The sequence below is a fragment of the Adiantum capillus-veneris genome, chromosome 14, assembly GCF_014529385.1.
Source record: "Adiantum capillus-veneris isolate H3 chromosome 14, ASM1452938v2, whole genome shotgun sequence".
Lineage (NCBI taxonomy): Eukaryota > Viridiplantae > Streptophyta > Polypodiopsida > Polypodiales > Pteridaceae > Adiantum > Adiantum capillus-veneris.
In genome coordinates this window covers 104,273,392-104,298,370 of record NC_140944.1, presented here as the reverse complement: position 1 = coordinate 104,298,370, position 24,979 = coordinate 104,273,392, and the positions used below count along the sequence as shown (strand labels likewise).

Sequence of the window (24,979 nt, the reverse complement as noted above, 5' to 3'; positions counted from 1 at the left end):
CCCATGTACATGCCTACTTCCCATGAGGGATGGCTTTTTGGATAACATTTTGAATGTCTCTATACCGAGTGTTAACATGTAACTTATCGGCAACACGAAAGTTGAATTTATAGTTATTCCATTATGTCAATTTAACATGCTTTGGACTCTAGTTTTTGTGATTTGGACTCAATTTATGTTGTGGGTAGTGTGTGTGTGTTTGGTTGTGGCTGTGGATGGTGCCAGACACGTAAGTTAAGTGTTTTTTAGGCCATGTTGTGTAGTCATTAGAGGCCTCTTGTCATTGCAATCATGTGTTTTAGCATTCTAGCACTAGAAAGTAACAATACAAGTACCTACCAAGGTACTTGGTGTACCTGATGTGCAGGGAGGTATCAAAAGGGAACTTTCAAAACACCCACATTCGTAGTTTAGGGTACCCTATCTGCAGACAGATACATGTGAAGAATGCTGGGAGACTAACAAAAATGGTACTTAAAGTAACTAATGTATAGATATGTTCCATGCATGTTACTTTAAGTACCTAATATGCACACTTCTACATTGTAGAACATGCACTAAAAACCTGTCATTGGTACTTTGAGACTACTTGGATACCCCCTTTAAGTACTTGAACAAGCAGTCAGATGCTTGAAACCTGAACTGTAGTAAGTTTTAAATTACTTTGAAGTACACATGTTGGCACAGTAAATGGGAGATAGACAATTTGTTATCAGCACTCTGATATCATGTGAGAAGTGGCGGAGGGAGAGAGAGAGAAACACACCACACATGGATTGTAGAAAGAGAAAAGAGAATCAGGAGGCTACATTTGTGATTAGGTGTTTGGGAGGACTCGGGTACAACAAACAAAAATTGCAGCAAAACAACTGTTTATTAGGCTCAAAGATACAAAGACCTACAAAACTGTTGGCATGCTGTTGTACACATTTTTGTAAACCTCTGGAGATAATCTGAACTTATGTGACTCTCCATGCAAGGGTTCCAAAGGTATCTTTATGGATCGAACCAAGTGCGATGCCAATAACACTTTTGGTTGGTCAGAAGGTATGTAATAAACATCCTTGGTACCATCGGCTAGCTCATAGTGGTATCCCTCAACCAAATTCAGAAAAATGCAATTGTCCCAAGAATCTCTTAGAGCTTGTATTGTTTTGTATTTCTCCTTTGAGCACCTCAAGAGGTAGAAGTCTGCTCCGTCTTCGCTCGTATTCGTGGCCAAGTTGTCACCTACATGCAAAGCATCACTAATGGCATCATGATGTCCACCATACATAGGAAAACCTGATCCTTCATCGTCACTTGACTGATCACTTTCTTCGTCACTGCTGTCCAAGGGTTCGATGGCGATATACTGTCCAAGGGTTTTTGACATGTGTGTTGTTAAGGCATTGCCTCCAACGTTGTGACATACAAAATTGACAAAAACATGAGAGATCTCTGTAGCGAAGTGCACACTTGCTACTCCTAGAGTGTCCATTCACACAATGCAAAGAGCGTGACCCTTCCACTCTCTTGCAATTCCATTTCCTCTCCCTCGTCACATTGGTTGCTTCGACGTCCCAAAAAATTTGAGTCACCTTGACCGGGTGTTTTCGTTACCTTGCTACTCCTAGAGTGTCCATTCACACAATGCAATGAGCGTGACCCTTCCACTCTCTTGCAATTCCATTTCCTCTCCCTCGTCACATTGGTTGCTTCGACGTCCCAAAAAAATTGAGTCACCTTGACCGGGTGTTTTCGTCTCATGAAATTTTTCTCCCTTCAAGCAAGAGAGTACATTTAAAGTACTCTTATACCTAGAGTTTGTATTCCAAAAGTACATGCTAGTGGTCGCATGCTAGCTTCTACCTAATCTCAAGTTACTTTTGAAGCTTCCAAGTAGCCCAAGAGAGCCTATTGGTATGTACTGTCATAGTTGTAAAGGACCTATGAGTTTACAAAGGTGGTTTTAAACTACCATGAAATGTACATTCGTTGTCCAAGAGGACCCTAATAGAACTTATGAGTCTACATTGGTGCTTTTGAGCACCAACCCCTTTGACATGGTAGTATTACTAGCATGTACATGTAGGTACTCTAGGTAATCTTCAATGTAATATATTTCTACAAGGTACATGTAGCAAAATTGGTAGTGGTGAAGTACCTAGTCTATGCACTTTGGCCCAATGCAAATTTTTTCCCCTTTGTGTATACTTGAAGTACTTTTTTGACCTCATGCTAGCTTCTACCCAGGATGAAGGTATTCTTCATGGTTCTAAGTATTTTAGGAGATCCATGAGTATGTTTGGTGGTTGAAGAGTTTGTATATACTATACATATGGTGCTTGCTATGGTGATAGTAAAGTTTATATTGGTGCTCCAAGAGTACCAAAAGCTTGCCTTTTGGAACGTACACACCTCTGGGGCTCACAAGCAACATTATACATGATGTAACACTACCTAAATGCAATTACTACCTATACGCATGGTACCTATACTAGAGCATGCAAGAGAAAAAAATAATTCAAGCAAATTTAAAGCATAACTGGGACTCGTCAAGAAAATGTATTGGATGTTTTATGTAAGATTTTCACCCCAGACGCTTTCGACATACATCCTTTTTGTTCAGGGATACTCGCGTCTCCGTCTACCAAAAAGCAAAAACAATGTCTCTTATCTCCTGCGTGATGCAATGACTTTGAGGCTGTTGACATCGGCATAACTGCAATGGAAATGCTCTTGCTTTAGCCTGCTGTAATGCATTAGCTGCTACAAAATTTTGTTGATGCAACCCTATGAACCTCACCATCTCCGAATTGCTTATAGACCTTGATGGATCCCCTTCGCTATTCACCAACATCATGCATAAAGCTCTTTTTAGCTTCAACTCCTCCTCAGACAAGGATGATTTGACTTTGGTGACTTTACCTTGTATGTTAGAGAGTATAGACTTTTCTAATCCACAGTGCATCCATCGAAAAGCTGGCTTCTCTAGAAGCAATCAAAAGGTGGCTTTCTTAGCTTTGCAATTCATGCCTTTTGTAGCTTCTTGCTAGAAAAGCACCAATGTTTTACAAACTGGACTCATATCTTCTGGCGTTGACAAGCATGATGCATCCCGTTCTCTTTTTCTTTGACGTCTCTCTCGTTTCATCATGGCCCAATACTATCGCATCCTATGTGTGTCTTCCTGGCGAATCGTGGTTGAGTTATCAGTGCGGCCATGAGGGGACATCCCATCATTTCTTGGATTGTCCTCGACATGATCTTGAGATGAGTGAGACCACCCCATTGGATTTGAAGCTTGCTGATGGTAACCAAAACCATTGTCTACAATTATTGGTTGCCGATAATGTGGCGATCATTTGGAGGATGTTGTTGGTGTCCAATTGCTGCTTCCACGGACGTGGGCTGCAATCCAAGACGAAGGATCTGCCAATGCTGCTGGTGCAGCACTGTCCCCTCTTCCAAGGTGTTCTCACCTACACAAAAATGTTGCTGCTGAATTTTCTCTCCCAACCTGCTGATGTTTCCATCCACGCCATAGCCATCCACCTTGAGTGTAGTGAGAAGGCTGTTGTTGTTGAGTGTCCTGCTGCCACTCCTGCAGACACACCAATGTGGGACAGAGTAGACAAGAGCCTTGCCCTTTTGAAGATTGGAGCATGCTAATTGCAGTTTTTGAGTGCATTCACATCAAGCCAGGATGTAGATGTCATTGAGGCAGATGGATGTGCAAGCCATGCTTGCTTGCTTCAAGAGAAGGAGAGATAAGGGTAGATTCCTGAACAACATGAAAGTAGAGAGATAGAGAGAGAGAGAGAGAGAGAGAGAGAGAGAGATGCACTCAGCTACAACAACAAGCATGAAAGGTAGACGGACAGACATTTCAAGAAATCATTAAAGTGATTGGAGCCAACGTTTCAAAAAAATAAACATAAAGCGTAGTCTCACAAGAACATCTTCAAAAATGTGCTAAAGCACCATCCATAAATGCCTCACAAAGAAGTGTCAAGGACACTAATTTTTACACCACCTTTTCATGCTATCACCCTATGATTGGAGTACTAACTGGGTTAAGCCTTTGCATAAAGGAGGGGATGTAAAGAATGTAAACAACTACCGGACTATAATGATTGGGTCTCTTATGGAAAAGTTGTTTGGGTGCATAATGGAGATGAAATTGAGTGATTGCGCTGAGGATAATGACAAGTGTGCAAAAGGACAAGCGGGTTTTCGTCGATACAATAGCCCTAGATCATCTTGTCACTCTTCGTGTTCTCATGGAGGAAAGTCGGTTGAAAGACAAGCGATTTTATTGTTGTTTTGAGGACTTTAAGAAAGCCTTTGATATGATTCCACGTAACAATTTGTGGAGAAGGATGGAAGAACTTCAAGTGCCAAGTGAGTTTATGCTTGTGGTTTCTCGAATCTATGAGAAGGTGGTTTACCCATTGTGCATGGGAAGAGAAATTTCAGAAATTTTTGTAAGCACTATTGAGCATCTCAAAGTCTTCTTGGAAAGAGTTTGAGATGTCCAAAAGCATTTTCTTACAAACTTTCTCCAAGTTAAGACACAAATACCATATACGCTCCTACTTCTCGAGTCGGGATCTCTTCCAATTGAGGTGCATAGAAAGGGTTGTGGAGTACATGATAAAGATGCGTCAAAACCCCTCACAACGACTTCCTACAGTTGCGTGGGAAGCAAAAAAGTTCAAAAGACGCATAAAAACAAGATCTTGAGCACGGGATGGATGCAAGACATAAAGAAGTGGTTTGGGAGATGGGATGCATTACACTTGCTACATGATGCTTCAATTGACTCCCAAGTGAATGAAGCTTTTCTACAAAGCCAATGTATTACGACTTGGGGGAAATCCGGTGGGTCACGCTTCATACATTACACCACCCATATTGCCCCCAACTACAAAACCATGTTCTTCGCTGAAAGAGGAAACCGTACTCACACTTACATGCTTGAGCCTATCCCCTTGTCGACGATACGCACTATCGCAGCCATTCGGCTTAGCTCCCATTTTCTTTGATGCAAGACAAGGCGTTGGGGCAATGGAGAAGAGTCAAATTGACTGTGCACATTATGCTCATTGCAAGTTCGAGAGTCTGAGTACCACACACTACTAGAGTGCTCAGCTTTTAGTCACATCCAAACTTGCTTCTCTCACATTTTCAACCATGACTTAGACCTACACACTTTCCTCTCCCAGCCGCAGTGTGGGCTCTCCATTGTGACTCTCATCACCACAATTTTGGAGCATCGAGAGCCACTCATCAGCCATACACATACTACATCACATGTAACTTTGGTCCCATAGGTCATATTTGACCTCTGAGGACGATAATAAAATCTATCTATAAAATCGAACTCTCTCTCTCTCTCTCCTGCCTCTATGTGTCGCCCCCTGTCTCTATTTCTCCTTCTCGCTCGACCAAATATATCAACAAAGTTGGGTATTCCTGAGTAACTCCATTCAAGGTAGCAATATAGCTAGCTTTGGGTGGGCATAGAGATTCTACTAGAGTGGTAGATATCCATAACATGGGGAAGTTTAAAGTCTTCAAGAGTTTTTTTAATAGCATATTTATAGACTTCTAGGGGCAATCTCACCCACGAATTCCTGATCATTTAACACATCTAAAGATTGGAGAAGTACCCAAGTGTCTCTCAAGTATTGTGGATCTTTCACAATGGGTGAGAAGGTACGTGAAGCTACCTACAAATCATAGTTACATGCTAACTTGCATGTCCATTCTGTGTTTCAAGGAATTCATTGAGGAAATGACTTGGAATCGTGAATAATATGATGGGCAAGTGCCTGCTAATAGACCTTCTCAAACCACAATGTTAGTAGACATTTCGTGTTTCAAGATATTCATTGAGGAAATGGCTTGGAATTGTGAATAATATGATGGGCACGTGCATGTTAGCAAGCCTCAATGTTTCGCTACAAACAAGGGAAACATCAAAGTTGAAAGGCAAAGAGGAGCCAGAAGGCATCGGATGTTGAGAATGAGGGCGAATTACTAAATCCCATGTGGCAGGAAGCTATATATACCGTGTCTTGAATGGAGTTTTGAACAAAAATTCACTATGACCTACATAAGGCTATTGAGAAGCAGAGGCAATACTCAATGCCTGTTCAAAATGAAAAATGGCTAGCTCAAGTTTGGGCAAGAAGGTTCTCAAGCCGGTTCAAATTATGGAACTTTTAGTTATAATATGAGATTTTTAGTGTGATTATTATCCTTCTCAAATTTAGAGTTAGCATGTTCATATGCATGTGAAAAGGTTCCAAAGCCGGGTCCAAAAAAAAAAAGTTTCTAGAGCCCAAGATGAGGCGTGATACATTTGGATTAAAAGGCTGTATATATATATATATATATTATACTAAGCTTAAAACTGCTTTTTTATTTCCATTTAATTATTGCAAGATAATAAATGCAAGCTTATTAATCACGTGTCTCTGCCATTTTCTGAAATTACAGGATTGAAGGGCCAGTATCCAGCAGGAGCTCTTTTGCAGGGCCTGCTTTTCAATTAGATGCCCAAAAAATGTTAATAAAAAACCAATGTATTTTTATTCTAGTTATAATAAAAATAATAGAGCCGGATCATATGTCCCCTCATCAGAATTCAATTTCAGAAATAAAGTAGGCTCAAAGAAAGAGGTGGATAATGAAATGGAATTTCCTGATTGGATGGCTTATAATATCCTGCATAGATTTGCCCAAGATAATGGGTGAAAAGGTAAACTGAGGTATCTTTATTTATTTATTTATTAAAATATTTTTCTCATCTTGATATGGATATGTGGCTCTCTCTGCTCTCATGTTTCAAGCTTCTACAGAATCCAGATTGGGACCTCTCTCTCTCTCTCTCTCTCTCTCTCTCTCTCTCTCTCTAGATTCTACAGGTTTGCAATCACTCTTGAGCAGTGTTCGGGAAAAATCATTTTCACAAACATGCAAAAATCCCTCCAAGACAAATCTGAACCGGAAATTTTACATTACTAGCTAGTGTTTTTGCAAAATTACACTATTTTCCATGTATTTTAAGCGGAATTTTCTCCTTCCTGCACTCCCCTCAACAGGCTACTTTGATTTTGCAACCGGATCAAGGCTAAGCTGAGGCACACTTTTCCCGAACACTGCTCTTGAGCATTGCTAAGTTTTAACCTTTAACTACACCCCAACCTCTCTCTCTCCATCAATCACCAAATTTGAGCATATTGCACCTACTATACCCAACTCTCTCTCTCTCTCTCTCTCTCTCTCTCTCTCCCTCCTCACACACACACACACACACACACAGGTCAATTCGGTTTTACAGCCAGGGTGGTACAAGGGGAGCTGATGAGAGGGTCGGTTGGAGCAGCAGACGACCCATCTGTTTCTCTCTCATCAACATTTGAGCCATCACATCACCACTCAATTACACTCAGCTGCGGTTGCTTCTGCTGCTGCCAATCTGCACCTGGATATGGCTTTTTAATTGGTATTTAAAATTCCCTTCCTCCCATTACTCTTCTCCTTTTCAGCATGCGTCTTTTGTGGCCTTTAAGGTCCCATGTCTACTCCTTTCTCTTCAGTTTGTGCATAATGTTGATTACCCTCTTCCTCGTCAGGCCGCCTTTGATGTTGCGCTTTCATACATTTTCTGCTAATCTGAGCTGAAAGGAATGCCATACTCCATTGATCCCATTTGTTCATGATAAAGCAAACTTCATTTGCGCATGTTCCTCTGGGCAGCTGTAGGAAGTTTTGGTGCGAGAATTTCAGCGATGCTTCTACACGGACTGCTAAATTGGGGTTATCCAATATGGAGAGCTCTTCCAGCTACTATTACAGCTCGAGTTGGCAATGGACTCATTGTGGGCGCCCATGAAAGGCACATTTAGAGTACTATATCAAGCTTTGCCGAGTTTGTTTATGACATCCCCTCTTACCAGATTCGACATGATGATTGAACATGGGTGTTGCATTGGCCGTGTGTGTAGAGTAGTTGCTCGTATTGTGTGTGTTCTACAGACAATAGGATTTTAGCTCTGGGTGTGGTTGATACATGATATGAACCATGGACAAATGTTATCGATTTCTTCGGCTTGCTGTTACTGATTGCATAATGTGCAGAATATGTACATGCAGAACTAGTTAAATTGAGTGCTTATTTGAATATGTCTGTACATTAAACTTGTAAATTGTAATATACTACAATGCTAATCTAGTTTGTAACCATAATTACTTCTGGTATGTACATTACTAACTTGATTTGTAACTATATATTTGCCATAGTCTACTTGTATGTCTGGTCCTGTGTTGGTGCATTTATGTATTTGTCAAAAGTATACTGTGCATGCCGCGAGCGATTCCTCGAAATCTCAACAATCAAAATTTAGCTGAGGCTCACACTCCAAGAGAAGACAAAAATAATGGCATTCCACAGCAAGCATCTCAACAGAAGAGCTGCCACTCCCTTGCAGACTTCAGATCATGTTGTCTACCAATTCTCTGAAATGGTTGTTGTAAGTGTGTGTTTTGTTGATTCCTTCGCACTATTACTGGTTTCCGAAAGTGCGCTAGCATGCACTGGTGACACAGATAGTCAAATGAATTGCCCCCCCGCCCGCACACCCCCAACCCCCCCCCCCCCCCCCCCCCCCCCCAACACAAGCGTGTGCACGCACACACACACACACATACAACTTACCAACCTCCACCTCATCCATGATCATCCACTCTTGTTTTCCTCCTTACAGTAGGTTTATTGCTACTTTCTAGGCTATTTTGCTTGGCTACTTTCTGATGACACCCTCTTGTTTAGGACTTGAAGGCCATGCTGGATTCAGGCCAGCCAGGCGAGCTCCCTTTGATGAGGGAGCTGATTGCTCTAAAACGAGCACGGTCTTTGAGAGACCCATCAACAATCAAAACACCTGGTTTTGAGAATGCGCCGGCAGCTTCAAACTCCAACCAAAAGCCACTGTTGAGGGGACATGTGGGGCGGAGTACGGAAACAGGCAAGGCAGGCAGTGGAAGAGTAGTTCACTACCATTTAGGAGGACAGCTCTTGAGCAACACTTATGCAAGAAGGATTTCAAGAAGAAATGCTATTCCTGTGCCCAAAAGCTCACCTACTCAAGGAAATGACGATGGTGGGCATGTCGGCTGGGACCTTGGCCTTCAAGGCACTTCCTTTGGTAGTGAAACACAGCAACAACAGGATGTATTTGGTGGATTGGAAAGAAGGAACTCACCAAAGTCTGGAGGTGAATTTCCACATAAACTCACAGGGGATGCCAATGATGATGACTACTCATTGCAGAACTGGACAAACTCCAGGAGGGTGCGAGATGGCGGACCTGAATACGCACAGCAAAGGGAACAAAGACAGAATTTGGATGAGAGAGCAACTAAACTGCCAAATGTTCCGTTGATGAAGGCGGGGGTGTCCTCACGCGACATTGGTGACTCCTTCGAGTTCAGAAATCAGGCAGGATCAAAGAAGTCTCCTACCCGAAAGGGCTCAACTCTAAAAAGGGAGACTACCACAAAACAGAGCTCTCAAGTTCTGTCTCCATTGATGTTAAACTCGCATGATGACAGTCTCTATGCAGGTGGGCAACAGCTAACAACGTTCTCTCTGGAGGGACCATCATATGAAGAACAGGAGCACTGGAAGCAAGATGTGAACGCAGGTCCCTATGAGGTGCACGGCTCTGCTTCTCGACCCTTGTCACCCTTCTCTAGAGAACCCAACTCCCGAATGCGGCTGGCCAGCACAGCTGATAAAACAAGCTGGGTACCAGCCCAGGATTTTCTTACAAGCTCATCGCACACAAGCCAGCGGACGCTGTCACAAGTATCACTTCCAGATGCCTGGGAGGCTTCATTGGATGATGAACTAGATGTCTCTGAGCTGCCTCGAAATGGTTGTGGCATGCCTTGCCGTTGGCCGAAAGGGAAGAGGCAAAGCAAGCGTGTCGGAAATAACCCATCGGACCCATCGAGAAGAAAGGGTGGTGCCAGTCCAAAAGCTGTCTTGAAGTCCCAAGGAGAGAGAGTGGCAGAGCACATTGCAGATGATTTGTGTAAGCCCATACTAAGAGAAGAGAAAGGGACTGCTCCTTTGTTTGCAGAACCCTCAGCATTAGCTGACAATGGAGGGACCTCTTCATCAGACGGGTTAAGGAGAAAACTGGGTGGTGTTAGTAGGGAATCAGGTCCGGGTGAGCAGAACTCTGACCAATGCTTCAAAAATTTGACTCCAGGTATACAAATGGAGAATCGTCGCGATTGCTCTACTTCTGATGGAAAAGAACTGGCTGTTTTTATTGAAAGGCCCAGAAGTTTATGTCAGAAGTACAGGCCAAAGACATTTGACGAGCTAATAGGGCAGAATCTTGTGACGCATGCGCTTTCCAATGCTGTTGCAAAGGGTAAAGTTGCTCCTGTCTATCTATTTCAAGGCTCAAGAGGAACTGGTAAGACTTCTGCCGCAAGGATTTTTGCCGCTTCCTTGAATTGCCTCACTTCAGGTGATAGGAAACCATGTGGGTTATGCTCTCAATGTATTGCACTAGCATCTGGCAATACGCCAGATGTTCACGAAATAGATGCTGCAAGTCACAATGGAATAGAGAATGTGAAAGCTCTCCTACAAAATACCTTTGCAATCACTTCAGGTTCACGGTACAAAGTCTTCATCATTGATGAATGCCACATGCTTACCCATGAGACATGGACTACTCTCCTCAGGCTCTTAGAGGAACCCCCCAGGAATGTTGTAGTCATTCTTATCACAACAGATCCTGGGAAACTGCCTCGCACTGCTATCTCCAGGTGCCAAAAGTTTCTCTTTCCGAAGATCAAACATGCAGACATTGTCAGCCGGCTGCAAAATTTAGTAAAGTTGGAGAATCTGGACATTGAGCCTGGAGCATTGGACTTGATCGCGTCAAAATCTGAGGGGTCTCTTCGTGATGCTGAAACTGTACTGGATCAACTTAGCCTCTTGGGCCAAAGGATTACTCTTGGTACAATCCATGAACTGGTTCGTGCAACACGCATTTGTTTTATTATTATTCCTTTTCTCAGTAGCTTTTAAGGTTAGCCTTTGGAAAGTTTTGTTTGTCCTCATGCATTCTGTAGAGAGTGATTGTCTCAATCCACCAAGAGCATCATATATATCAGCCTCTTCAACATCTGATCATGATAGTGGGGATGTTGTAGTAATCAGTCCATACTATGCATGATGGAGATGATGGTCATAGTGGCTTATGGGTGACTATCATGAGTGTATACCTTACACTTTCCTTAAAGGTGAACCTGGACTTATCGTGGAGTCAACCAGGTATACGAAAGCTACACTTGAGGAGATCATTGCAAACAATCAGCAATGAGCATATTCCCTGTACCCTCTGCATATATTCTATGACTAGGTTCAGCTCAAGCTCAACTTTTATAGCTATGCCATCAACCTTAAGATTTCTTAGTGCAATGGCACCTTGAGTTGTATAGACATTGCACGCATCAAGGAAGAAACAATGGGATAGAAATGTCTGCATATCTGTTCTTTGGAAGAGGATCTGTTTGTTGCTGCTTTTGGGCCTTTTTCTGCATGTATTGCGGTCATGGAACACGTCCAAGGAAGTTCTAATTTGCAAGCCAGGCTTTCCACACTGCACTAAAGTCATATTTGGCTTTAAGCAGTGCATCTAGGTGACAAAAGTTCAAGATGTTCCTATTCTGTAAAAATGTCGGTATTAGAGCATATGCCTTTCTTGGTAATACTAATAAGAGTATGCTGGGTTTGGGCTTTCTGTTTCAGGTTGGCTCTGTTTCCGACGATAAACTGTTAAGCTTGCTAGATTTGGCGCTTAGTGCAGATACAGTGAGCACAGTGCGAAGGGCAAGAGAATTAATTGACTCTGGGATAGAGCCTCTAGATTTAATGTCACAGTTGGCCACCCTTATCACTGATATTCTTGCCGGCAGCTATGAAATCATGAACAGGGATCAGGACAGAGGTTTCTTTTCAAGGCATGCTTGTAAGAGTTCTTGCAATCTGCAAGTGAAGTCCATGTGCTTTGCATGCAAGCCCTTTATACGCTTGCTCATAATCTTTGGCATCTAAAGCATCGCATTTGCCTCCTGCATGTACTTATGTGCTATTATTGATCATAACAGTATCTGAAGGAGAAATGGAGAGGTTGCGGACTGCCTTGAAAATATTATCTGAGGCCGAAAAGCAGTTGAGAGAAGCTTCTAAAGACAGAACAACATGGTTAACTGCTGCCTTGTTGCGGTTCGGCCCTGATCGGCCTTCAAAGGTTGCAGTTTCATCTACAACTGCTAGCCTCACTCCAAGCCCTGTTTCTCGATCTGCTCGAGCAAGCAAGAAGCTACATGAATCCAAAGGTTCTTCCAGATGGCGCCGGGAAACTAGAAGAAAATGTGCACCAAAAAGAACCGTTCCGACGAATGAGAGAAGAACTCATGTTTCTTCTCGCAGAAGAGCAAGCAGGCCAATAAAACCAGGTTATGAAATTCAGGTCCATCCTACTGATCAGTCATCTCCTCACGATGCTTCGAGGGAGTTTTCTACTACTGAGTCTTCAGTAGCAGAATCACCCTTTTCAAATGAGGGGAGCAGAAGGCATTCCAGTTTTAAAAGCCCTGGAAATTTGAGAAGCATTTGGCTTAATGTTTTAGAAGCCTGTGGATCTAAACCTCTGAGGCAGTTGCTACAGTACCATGGAAAACTGTTAGCCATGTCATTTTCAGCAGGTACATAATGTCACTCTTTAAGGTGTCAAGGTAGAAGCAAATGAGCTCTAGCATGTTATCATATCAATTGAGTTGATCGGTCTTTGCCTTGTTTCACTTATGTCTCAATTCTAAAGTTGTATGTTATATGCCTTAAACCTTTGCCTATGTGCGTCTACGGTATTTGCACATACTTACACACTGACAAGAATTTCTTCATGCTGCATATCTTAACATTTTGCTGAAGGAAGAGCTTGATTTTTGCAGTTGATGCAGTGGCCCATTTGGAATTTGCAAAACCTGAGCTTAAACAAAAAGCTGAGAGATGCAGAAAGAGCATAGCCAATATATTCAAGAAAGTGCTGGGCCTATCTGTTGAGGTGAAGATAAGCTTGGCCTCCCTCCCTCTTGGCATGAGTTTTACTGGCCCAAAAATGTGGTCACCAGCCACTACAAGACAGTTCACCAGTTACGCAAGGACTGAGAGTGATGAGGCTCAAACAGATAGAAATGACCCAGAGGCTGGGTCGTTGAGACATTGGACACTTCAAAGCGGAGTTTCATTCAACCAAAAAACCAACCCCTCCTCCCCATACTGTTTTCCTGCAATTCCCACGCTCTCCAGTGGGCTTGTAATGGAGCCTCGGCCCATGAGTAGGAGGCAGAATAGAGTAGCAGGCTCTAGGTTTGAGCCCAACGCTTTGGTGCATGAGGGACACAGACTGGAAACAGCTTGGCTTGAGGAAGGGAGGAATTATTCTCCATTGCAGTTTTTTGAAAACCCGCAGCAGAGGCCAACAGTTCCAAAGGATTATAGAGGTGATTCACAACATCATGACCAGCCATCGGGCTCAAGCAACTACCCAAGGAATGACCTTAACAAGGCTGCAGATGGACTACATGCTCAAAAGTATGCACATGGCCTTCCAAACTACCGAGATTCTGCGGCCTCTGACTCTCTTTCTATTGAGGAGGAGAACTTGTAAGTACTTTTCTTAGGTCGTTGGATCTTCATTTATTAGTTGTATTGCATGTGGGAGCAATGAATTTTTCTACTTTTAGCTCAGCGTTTGTTTACTGAGTCTTACGATCCTTTGGGGCTTTACAGTTTATTGTTGTCTGCCTTCAGCGATTTGCCAAGGCTGTTGCACACCACATCAAAACATTGGGAGTCTCATCCCTTCTGGCCAACAGTTTCTTCATTCTAGGCCACGCACTAATGAATGCCTGGTGTCCATTTTCACTCCTGTCTGAGCTGCCCTGAATGCTGTCATATTGTCTCCGGTCAGCTCAAGCTAGTAAACTTGAATTGTCATTGCAGGAAGCGGGCGGTGTCGCCCCTCCAAGATGTGGAAACATTAAACCTTCCATATGAACTAAAGACCCGGGCTTCTGATCAGCTCCCGTCTAAGGTCTCTATCCTGAGTCCATGTCACCGTCAAGAAGTGAGGCTAAGGGCATTGCTGAGGTCACCTCGCCTAGAGCCTAATAACTAGGCTGTCCCACTCCGTCTGATAGCTAAGTGCTGGCTCCAAACTTGCTGACTATGCCGCTGCCCCCTAAGCGAAGACCATATCTAAGAGAATCAAGGCCATTACACAGAGAATTTTGACCCAAACCTGTTGTGCCTAGGGTCAATTCCATACGCAATTTGGACACTACTTTTGCAAAGGTTCACGAGGCTCTTGGAAAGTCTCAAGCATGACATAAGAAGGTAGCTGATAAACCATAGTTACAGTGAATGGCCATTTTCAGGCCTTTGTTCCCCGTTCCCATCCCAATTTACCGTTCCGTGTTTCAGACATGAGTATCCAAAACAGAGAATGGCTTTCATGCAGTTGCCGTTCCCCGTTCTGGTTCTGGGTAACTATGCGATAAACATCGACACAACTTGCAATTGAAGGAAGATGATTGGTTGCTCATACGATTTAAGAAGGCACACCTGAGGAAAAGAAAGGGAAAGGAGAGGCTTTTTCCAACGCTAAGTATGCGATATTATGGCCCTTACCGGATTCAAGAGAAGATAAATGATGTATCCTTCAAACTGAAGTTGCCAGATACTTGGAAGATTCACAATGCTTTTCATGTGAGTGACGGTGAGTCTCTTGAAACCATAGTCACAAGGGACGCATTCCGGGACGGGGGAACGGGGGACGGGGGACGGGGCTGAAATGGATTTTTAGTGTAAAAAAGAGAGCGGGACGGCAAGTGGGGACGGAAAAGTGGGGACGGGAAGCCCGAAAAAGGGCGTCCCCTGTTACTATGCTTGAAACCTTTCAAGGGTGAGGTGCCAGTCGACAAGGAGCCTGAGGAGCAACGTGAAGTAGAAGAGAGCGAAGAGATACTCGTTCCCAAATAGATACTGGCTCACAAGGAAAGGAAAGTGAAAGGTAAAGTGATATGGTGGTTCTTAGTGAAATTCAAGAACTATCCAGCATTGGATGCGAAGTCGATGGAGGAAGAGGACCTATCAGATACTCCTTTGATACTGGAACTTTACCTTGAGGCTTTCGGCTAGCTTCGACTATTCCGAGAGATCCCGTAGATCAGCACGGTTGAATCTGGTGCAGACGGGACTGCACAAGAGGGGAGTCACTCCGCTCCTTTGTCACAGGTTACCCAAATGGAATAAAGTCACTGATTTTCCTTTGGATTTCAGGAATATTGTGACAAGGTGACAGTATTCTATTGTATGACTTTATGAAAGTACTTCGACCTGGGGATTCCCAAAATGATTCTGATTTCGTAAGCTCTCTCATGCAAGTGTGTCTGAGTTCTTGTTTGAAAGACGAAATAACTGGAGCATTTCGGTCTTGAAATTCCATAAGAGATGGACATGATAGCAATATGAGATGGACATGATAGCAATAAGAATTAGTCAATCCAACATCAATGAGATCCGGTGTGGAACTAGATACGATTGCTAAACACGTTGCCGAGAGATCATGGTCCAAGATCTCGATGACTTTATGTGATTTGATTTGAATGTGATGTGGATGTTCAGTGACTACCGTCTTTGAGCAAGTGTTGGATTTGTGTCGTCTAGTGAGTCTGTACTTAGAGTCAATGTCTACTGAACTAGTTTATGCCTTATGTTTGTTCTTGTAGGTGTGATCGAGGGCAATTACAATTCTTTCAAGAGGGAGGTATGTCACAAAGTGATGACATGGCATGACCACCCAAACAATTCCTAGTAGATAAAAATGATTTTATAAGTTGTTCCAACTTATGGTTTCCTTTCTAACGGGGCCCAGGGACACAAGGTAATTAAAACAACCACCAAAGAAGAAGGGTCGAGATAAACGGAAAAGGGTCCATTGGACTGAGAAAGCCTGATTCATCATCAACTACTGAAAATTTTTGTTTACACCGAAAATCAAGAAAAGGGTGAAGGAAGAACGTAGACTGTAGGAATTGCAAAGGCGCTTGTTCTGGTAATTCCCAAAGGCAGTTACTACGGTAAATGGAACAATGTACAATCAGTCAAAGGTCCAATAGGAAGACTATAAATAGGGCCCATTACTCATTTTTACAGGCTATTGCTGGCTATTGATCTCTTGTTCCTCTTTTGGGAGCTAGTGCTCGTATCTTAGAGTTCTATACGCTCTTGTATCTTGTAACCTAATTAAGCTCTGAGCAGACTTGACTCACTTTGTTGTACTGGTCTACTCTGAATACATTCCAGTGTCAGTCGCTAGTTCCAGTGTTCAGTCTTATTTCCAGTTGAGTTTGTGTTTCAGTTCCAGTTTTACTTTCCATTCCAGTCTTGTCTCATATGAAGTCTTGACTAAGTCTGAAGTAACTCTAACTGAGCAACTTGGAATAGCTATGATAAGTGTTCATCTCATTCCACCACTCGCCAAGCCATCAAGATAAGTCGTGCAGTGTACTGAAAGAAAGGAACCCTAGGTTAGCTGGAGGCATAGGAGTGGCCATGAAGGTTTGGGACCGAGAGGGGAGGTGGAAAGGGGGGGAAGGGGGGGAGGGCAGCCAGTAGAGGTCCCATCGTAGCCACTCCACAGGCTGTGCTCTGAAGTATGTGTAAGCTCTACAGTTATATGCTTATGGTTTGTTATTCAAGGCTGATGGCGTGAATTCTATAGTGGTGTTTCATAGTCTAGTGCAACTTCATGAGGAGGAAAGTCGGAAACTCCATGACCCCTCAAAGGTGCAGAAACATCAGCATTCCATATGAACCAAAGTGCTGCGATCAACTCCCATCTAAGGTCTCTCTCTTGAGTCCATGTCACCGTAGAGATGTGAAGTGTAGGGCATTGCCAATGTCGTGCCATCTAGAGCCTAATAGCGAGCTAGGCTATAATGTTGTGTCCAATAGTCAAGTGTTTGCCTAGAACTTGCTAACAACGTTGTTGCTTCCTAACGAAAGACCATATGTGGAAGCATGGAAGCCATCACAGACATCCTTGAGTCAAACTTCTTGTGCCTAGTGGCAATAGTCCCATACACAGTGTTGCTAAGTCTCCACTGGATGCCCACACAAGGCAAATGAATTGGCTCCACCGAAGGCTAGCCAGGTTCCCACTGCTACGCCTCTGTGTGCACCCAGCCACTGAAAAGCAATTATCTTGGGAGCTGTGTGTCTAGACCACTACGCTCTTCATAAATGAGAGAGTCCTCATTGAGACCTTCTCGTTGGTAGCGGTGTGTCTTCATGGAATGGCTCCTCTGCTAGCCATCAAGATGTGATAAGCCATGCAATGTATTGAAAGAAAAGAGTCCTATGATGGTCGAGAGTAAAGGGGGGGTGAGGGGAAGAGGGATCCCTCGACCCGCTCCTCAAGGTCCCACTAGAGTCTCTCTAGAGGGTGCTCCCTTGAAGTCCCACAACCTCAAGCCCCCTCTAGCTACCTCATGAGTTGGGTCTAGAATCCTCTGAGGCTGTACCAATGCAAGAATTGTGATCCTGTCAACGGGTGCTAGCTCAGTTGGTAGAGTCATAGCCTCTGTGCCTAAGGTCTTGGGTTCAATCCCCCCTTGGCGACCTGAAGACATGTTCCAAGTCCTTAGAGACTGTTCCCATGTGCGGGTGTGTACGTGTGATAGGATGCCTCTCTCCCTACTTGTGAGGCCGTTGTACATAGGGTGTGTGCGTGTGTTTCAAAGTTCTTGTACTCTCCCAAAAAAAAAAAAGAACTGTGATCCTTTGGAAAGCGTACTCTGAGACAAAAGAAGACTCACACCCACATGAGAGTCTCCCTCCACCTCAACGCTCTCCCTCATTTGTACATGCTTAGCGTCACAAGGTAGTACTGGACATTATAAAGGCAAGAACTTAAAATAAAGCAAGCGGCCAGAGTGCTGATGTGGCAGCCTTCCCCAATTCGCGCTGCGATTTACGGAAGCCACATGGCAGGCCCTACAGACAGCTCTCGGCAGCTCTTGGAGGAGGCTTTACTGGCTACTGTCTTTAGCAGTCCCTTGCTTTTGGAGCATCCCAGTTTTAGGCCCCCTGTGTACCTATATAAGTATGCCTCGAGGGAGGGATTTGTATATCATTGCATGGCTGCAAGTTGCATAGTCACTTCCTCTAGTAGTTCTACTTTGTGGTTATCAATATAGAAAGAAGTATTGAAAGGGGTGCCAGACTTTGGGGCCATTGCATCAGGAGGCGGAACTCTGCTGCTTCGTGTCGACTCCTCTCCCTTTTTAGTTCCAGTATTCAGTTTGTTCCAGTTTCTGTTCATGTGTTGGTGATCCTGTCAAAGGCAGCAATGCAAACATGTAGAGCTATGGACAGAATGAGAGAGAGAGAGAGAGAGAGAGAGAGTTGCTTAACCAACCAACCATGGCAATGAATTAATCATGATACAATGGGTGCTTGGGTTTTCCTATATAGTACTCAACATTAATTGCCCTACCTAGAATCCTGTCAAATAAGTAAAATAAAAACCCAAAAGACAAATTAATAACTAGGATTACATTGGGCATTCAATTGAGATGCATAAACTTAAAAACCCTTTCTGTAGCTTGTAGTGGACACATATAGGAAGACCAAGTCCATGAAGAAACTACCAATGACACCCAAACAGAGGATCCTTTCCATTGGGGGGATACGCCTCGAATTTGCAACCATCAACCTGTTCATGAACAAAATGCCATCTTGAGCACCGATTGCCTCATAGAAAGTTGAACTGGAGACCACACTATGTCCAAAAATCCCCTTATTCTGAACTATGGACACATCATGTCCAAACTTTCCAAGATAATGAACTTTGGAACACATCCTGCCCATAATACAACAATGGATTGTGCGCACATGCATAGTGTTTTGTATAAGTCACGTTGGTTCCTTGCCGGTTGCAATGTGCCTTGAACTTTTGACATATGGGTTCAAACACCAATAACTTGAACTCTGACACACGGGTCCAAATCAATTATAGGGAGCTCCAATTGCCCCTCTGCTACTCACAAGCCTCTCTAAGGCTGAAGCATGTTGCAGCAACGGCCTCCTGGCTAGAAAATTGGAGCCAAGGCCAATGTGGCGGTTGCCCATGCGAGCCATACCATCTACCTCAGTGGAATTCATATCATTGTTGTCCTCGTCAAGCTTGCCTTTTCCTTTACCTTTGTCGTTTCTCGAACCTCAAACCTTGCCCTTGGAGATTAAGACGGCTTTCTACTCAATGGGAAAATAGCTAGGATCATCGAATTCTTGTTTTTCCTTCGTGACTTGCAAGTGCAATGCCCTGGCCGCCATCTCGTACTGCTCTAGCAACTGCAGGCACCATGGCTACTACGTACTAGCCAATGAACTGAATGTTGATTTTGAGGCCCCCCCTTGGGTAGCGTTTCAACACTTAGCTCATAGAGGGTCTTGTCAAGTATCTGCAAAGGCCACAAGCTTGGTCGTTCCATTACTGCAACGTTTTAGAATGCCCACATTGGGGCAGCAAGTATTGGCCATCGCAGAATGCCTAAAAATGCGATCCCTTTGAGTCTTGCGTCTCAAGACATTGGAAAGGGGGAAATGGAAACACACCGAGCACACAAACCGTTGTCTCCCTATAGCTCAGGGCACTCACAACACCCCAATCCTCTCAAAAAACTCGTCACAAATAACACACTTCTCAAGAAATGCGCCTCTAATTACGAACCAACCAATATACACAACCTGCCCCAATTGGGCACCAATAACTCTCCAACAGACCCGCCGTCAACAACCAGCGCCACCACCGTCACAGCGGCCGACACCTCACAGCACCGCTAGGAGCACCAACAACGCCACCAAAGGCCCGCCGGCAACGCGTGCCCGCACGCGGGGGGGGGGGGGGGGGGGGGGGGGGGGGGGGGGGGGGGGGGGGGGGGGGGGGGGGGGGGTGGAGGGAGCCATTTTAGCTAGGAGCACCAACAACGCCACCAAAGGCCCGCCGGCAACGCGTGCCCGCACGCGGGGGGGGGGGGGGGGGGGGGGGGGGGGGGGGTGGAGGGAGCCATTTTATCTCCCTTCTCTCCTCTCTTGTTGCCTATGAGAGTGTACTCATCCAGTATATATACCATTGATGTCCCTGTCCCCAAACCCCATGTGGGTTTTATATCCTGCCATGTGGCAGCTCGTGAGAGCTCTACCCCTTGAGCTCTAAAAAACCTCTTCACAAAACTTCAAAAAAACCTTTTTTTGGCACCCACTTGGGAGTGCTCCCATTCCCTGCATAGTAACATGTTCAAATAAGCCGCAAAGACCAGGTGGAAGCTAGCATTCCCACTTTTGACTCCACATCTCGGCTCTACATTTTGACTTCATCCCAGCCTCGAACAGTGAGCCCAAAAAATATAAAAAAAACATTAAATTCCTTAAAACCGCCTCAAACCTTCAACTTCAACTTGAGATATCTCCGTGCTTAGAGATCCGATTATTGCACAGTCAATTCCGGCTAGCTCCATACGCCGCATACCACCTTTGCAAACCTTGGTGAGCTCAAAAAAACCCCTGATGGCACACTTATCGAGGCGACCAAAATGGCACATAACTGACCCCAACAAAAATTTGACCGCTCATAACTTGGCCGTTTGGACTCCATGGACTCCAATTGTTGATCTGAAAACATTGAACGCTCCTTAAATCAAGCACTTCATATATATCCACTCACTTCCACTTCATGGCCTTGTCGCACTTGTCCACCCCGACAGGGATCTGCAAACCATCACTATCTTCAAACTGTCATAACTTGTACCCCGTAACTCCGATTGATGAGCCGTTTGGACTAGCTTGGAAAGCACTTTGAGGATCACTCTTGGAACTTCCATTTCAACACTTTTGACACTTCGACCAACCATCTTTGAAAAGCCCTATGGCAGAGCACCTTGGCCTTTACAAGCCCATAAAGCATACACATTTGCAACCACCTGCCTGCCCTTGACCTTCCCATCCGCTTCACCACTTTGGCATGTGCCTGTAGACACACAAAGTCGTCCTTTGCCCTTTTCATAGCATCGACCAACTTTAGCTGCACCAACGTCCCATTAAGCTCGGCATGTCAAGAAGCTAGTGTAGGACTGCTTCTCTATGTCCCTTGCGTTTCGAAACACTTCGTAGATAGCGAGTTTAATGGGCACCGCTCCCAATGGCGTTTCAAAACGCTCTAGAAATCCCTGTCCCTGGAAAGCGACCGATCCTTAGGTCTTGCCAAGAACGGTTCAAAATGCTAGCAGGCTCGCATAGACCACAGGCAACAAATCCAAGCGCCGTTTGATTAAAACGCTGCCTTGGGGTCCCACTTGGGTCACTGTATTTCGAAACGCTAGGAGAGAGTCAAAAAACGCGGCGTTGTCATGCAACATTCTAAAACGCAAATGTGGATTGCTCCTCAACTTACTACTACTTTTTTCCTTCTCGCATAGACCACCACAAGCAATTAATCCAAGCGCCATTGGATAAAAAAGCTACCTTGGGATCCCACTTGGGTCGCTGCATTTCAAAACGCTAGGGAGAGAGTCAAAAAACGGAGCACTGTCATGAAACGTTCCAAAATGTAGATGTGGATTACTCCTCAACTTGCTCCTACTTTTTCCCTTCTCGCAGTGCCACTCTTCTCCCACATTCAATGAGCGTAGAGCTCTAATACCATGTCAAATTCAACGATGCGGGAGCCTAGAGCTATGGAGAGAATGCGAGTGTAAGAACTAGGGATGCTAGACCATAGGATCCTCCTCCCAATCCCCCATAATATAGGCTCCTCGCCCCTTGCCCTAGACGGATCCCTTGTCCACACTGTCTAGCCCGGCCCCTGGCCGTAGTCCGTGACCACCCTAGTCCTTAGGTTTGGGCCTTGCCCCTACGGAACCCTTGTCCTGACATTACTCCCCCTTTAAGGAAGAGTTTTTGTCCTCGAAAACACAAGTGGTAATATCTACGTAAGAACACTGATTTTTTCTTTATTGACGTCCCATACGTGGGCCCGTTGTCCGTATGACCGATAATTGGTGCAATGAGGAGGTTCAATGAAACCAAAAGCAACATCTTGATTTTCAACATTGTTGTCCTTTTGCAACTGTCGTGGTTAACCGACTCATAACCAACATAGCGTGAAGAATCCATGTAGAACTCACTTGAGAATGCTTAACGAGTTATCACAACTAAGAGGTGTCTTAATACAAACCCAGGTTTCAAACTTTCTGAAGATACTTAAATAATGCAAGAAAACCTTGGCGTAACTTTCCATGAAGTTGTGAGCCAGATTTCCAAGTCACGTATCTTAAAAAGCTCATAGCTACGAAGGGATAGAATAGGGAGAGTCCTTATGTCAGACTTCTAAACATTTTGGGACACATAGAACTACATATTCACCCCTAATGTAGGTTACATGCTAACATACTTTGTCAGCACACCTACTAAGTTCTTGACGTATGAAACTATTGAAACGGTATCCAACCCCACCACCACAAGTGGTCAAAGTTGAAAACCTAACCTAAGCAAATTCTAGAATAGGGAGAGAATCTCCCATTCAAAATGCGTTGTGCTAACGTATGCTCTTAGCAGATCCTTTAGCAAATAATACTTGTAAGTTGCCCATCCACACGGGATGAATAGCAGCAGTAAGAGTGAGGTGCTTTCCCCCAACCACTTACAGAGAGTCTTCCACGACTGACGATAAACTATGACGCAACCATTGAGTATCCAGCCATATGCTCGATATGGAATGAAGACAACCAACTAAGTTGAAAACGGTTTGGAGTGGAGTAAGCTCATAGAGTTTAGACCAACCAACCACAGACACCCCTACTGAACCGTTACGTTGTACGGTAGGGTGTAAACTCATCAATCTGCTTGAAAAGTTGCACTTGAAGTGCAAAAAATTGCAAAAACAAAAAAGTCCATGAATTAGCATGCCGCTCCAAATAAATCAGTGTTAAACACTAGGGGCCATAACACCTAGTGTGCATGCATTTAACACAAACTTATCCAAACCGCAATTCCATGACGAGACTTTCCACGGTACATACGGGAAAGCCAGGCAACAAAAGTTGGACCATAACAGAATGTGACACCCCAGTCACACCTACGTACCAACCATGAGACATTCTCATGAACGTAGCATACTTGGCTATATGTAGAAACAACCCTCTGTTAAGGTGGTTTCACAGCTTGTAATGGGAACAAGTCTGTACTTACTACCCGGCAATTTTTGGCCACTGAAATTGTTCCTGATACGGTGTGCTCCAAATGGTCGAATAAACGGATGCGACCAGCACGTAGGGACTTCTCGCGACACATCATTAGGAAATAGGCGCCAATGTCAGTCCCAGAGACTCATATTCTCCACGTGGAATATATCTCGAAGAAGGACGTAAGAAAAAGTGACATCCATCAAGCACGAGATGTACTTGTGTGTGGAGGTAGCTGCAAACACTCGGCGACGTGAGTGAGAGGGACCCTCATTATCCTTGCCCCACACTGGCTAAGCAGAATTCCTTGAGTTCCTAGACCATGTTGTGTTCCATACGAGAACATGTGCCAAACAGAACCGTACCATGTAGGTCTGTAATTGTGTCAACAAGATTCAAACCCATTACGGTATCTTGAGGAACAGACAAGAGAGAAAATACAATATTTTCTCAAAATGCTGTGCTCGTCATGACCTTGTCACTTGGCTAAAGAGCAAGCTGGATCAAAGCCTTCTAGCCCAAACATCCTGGTTATATAACGGAAACAAGATTAATTGGAAAAGAAAATAAATCCCAATAAAAACATGTACTTACGAGGAGGTAAAAAGTACCTGATACTTACCCAGAAGTCAAGTACAACCCTCAACCTGTAAGCGTACCATATCGAAATTGCTGCAACTAGCATTAGAGATTAGTAAAGAAAGATAAAGTGAACTTGTGACCCTAGGTGTTGCCGTGGCAATCCAAACCCTTGGGTATATCTTGCCAAACCAACCCCCTCGGTGAAAGGGTGAAAAGAACCTTTGGACTATCCTTGACGGATAATTGTTCTTAAAAGACAAAGTGTGAAGGTGTCCAAAAATGACCATCAACACGTAGCGTGTGATTTAGTAATCACATATGTGGTCATACCACAAAACTATGCTCCTATATACACGCCTAGTGCTATAGAGAAAACAAGAGAGCCTTGCCGGTCGAGTCTCGGAGCTCTGATGGATAGCCATACTGTTTGAAATGCTTGCTTCATCTATACGTTGTTATAGATCAGCCTATGTGAATGCAAGTTCATAAAAAACCCAACTCAATCTTCGCACCAAAACATGTAGTGCTTACAAAATACCCAAAACATATGTAATGACAAGTTCTTGCGGTCCATTATTATTGATGGGGAGTCCACTAGGTAGGTCTGTTCAAACTGGAAAACAATCACCTAGGGAATGGGAAGAGTTGGGTCTTACCCTAGATCTGACAACAGCTCTTAACCAGCCTGTGTGGCTCATAGCCTTGATAATAATTAGTGTTCAAATGACTAACCGAAGAAGACTAATTTGAATGGCGTCTTGGCCAAGTTCTAGCTAAGAGTGAGAGCACCTTGGCTCAAATTGACTCACAAGCAAAACGTATTTCATAATCGTAATCATAAATCTTTGCATTATTCCCTTAAGGAATTTAGAAAAGATAGAGAGAGAGAGCATGCTGGGTTGAGGAACATTCGTTAAGTTACTACCTTGTATATGCGGTGTCCATGCTCATGTGCATCTTATGCCTAGCGTGTAGCTAATGTGTGTTCTTACGCATCTTATGCCTG

General features: G+C 44.1%; 1 protein-coding gene across 3 annotated transcripts in view; it reads left to right on the top strand.

Annotated features, from left to right (window-relative positions):
- Positions 1 to 7,110: 7,110 nt before the first annotated feature.
- The window catches only part of LOC147442880 (protein STICHEL-like), a 33,435-nt gene continuing 15,566 nt past the window's right edge, over positions 7,111 to 24,979 (top strand). The window contains exons 1-6 of one of the 3 annotated variants that reach the window (XM_086528882.1): positions 7,111 to 7,498; positions 7,629 to 8,525; positions 8,825 to 11,053; positions 11,831 to 12,050; positions 12,190 to 12,789; positions 13,036 to 13,750. In XM_086528882.1, coding sequence (XP_086385008.1) covers positions 8,433 to 8,525; positions 8,825 to 11,053; positions 11,831 to 12,050; positions 12,190 to 12,789; positions 13,036 to 13,750 — 3,857 coding nt within the window. In that variant the 5' untranslated portion in view covers positions 7,111 to 7,498; positions 7,629 to 8,432. Of the gene's footprint in view, positions 8,526 to 8,824; positions 11,054 to 11,830; positions 12,051 to 12,189; positions 12,790 to 13,035; positions 13,751 to 24,979 lie in introns of all 3 variants that reach the window. The other 2 variants (XM_086528883.1, XM_086528881.1) reach the window with 2 other exon arrangements.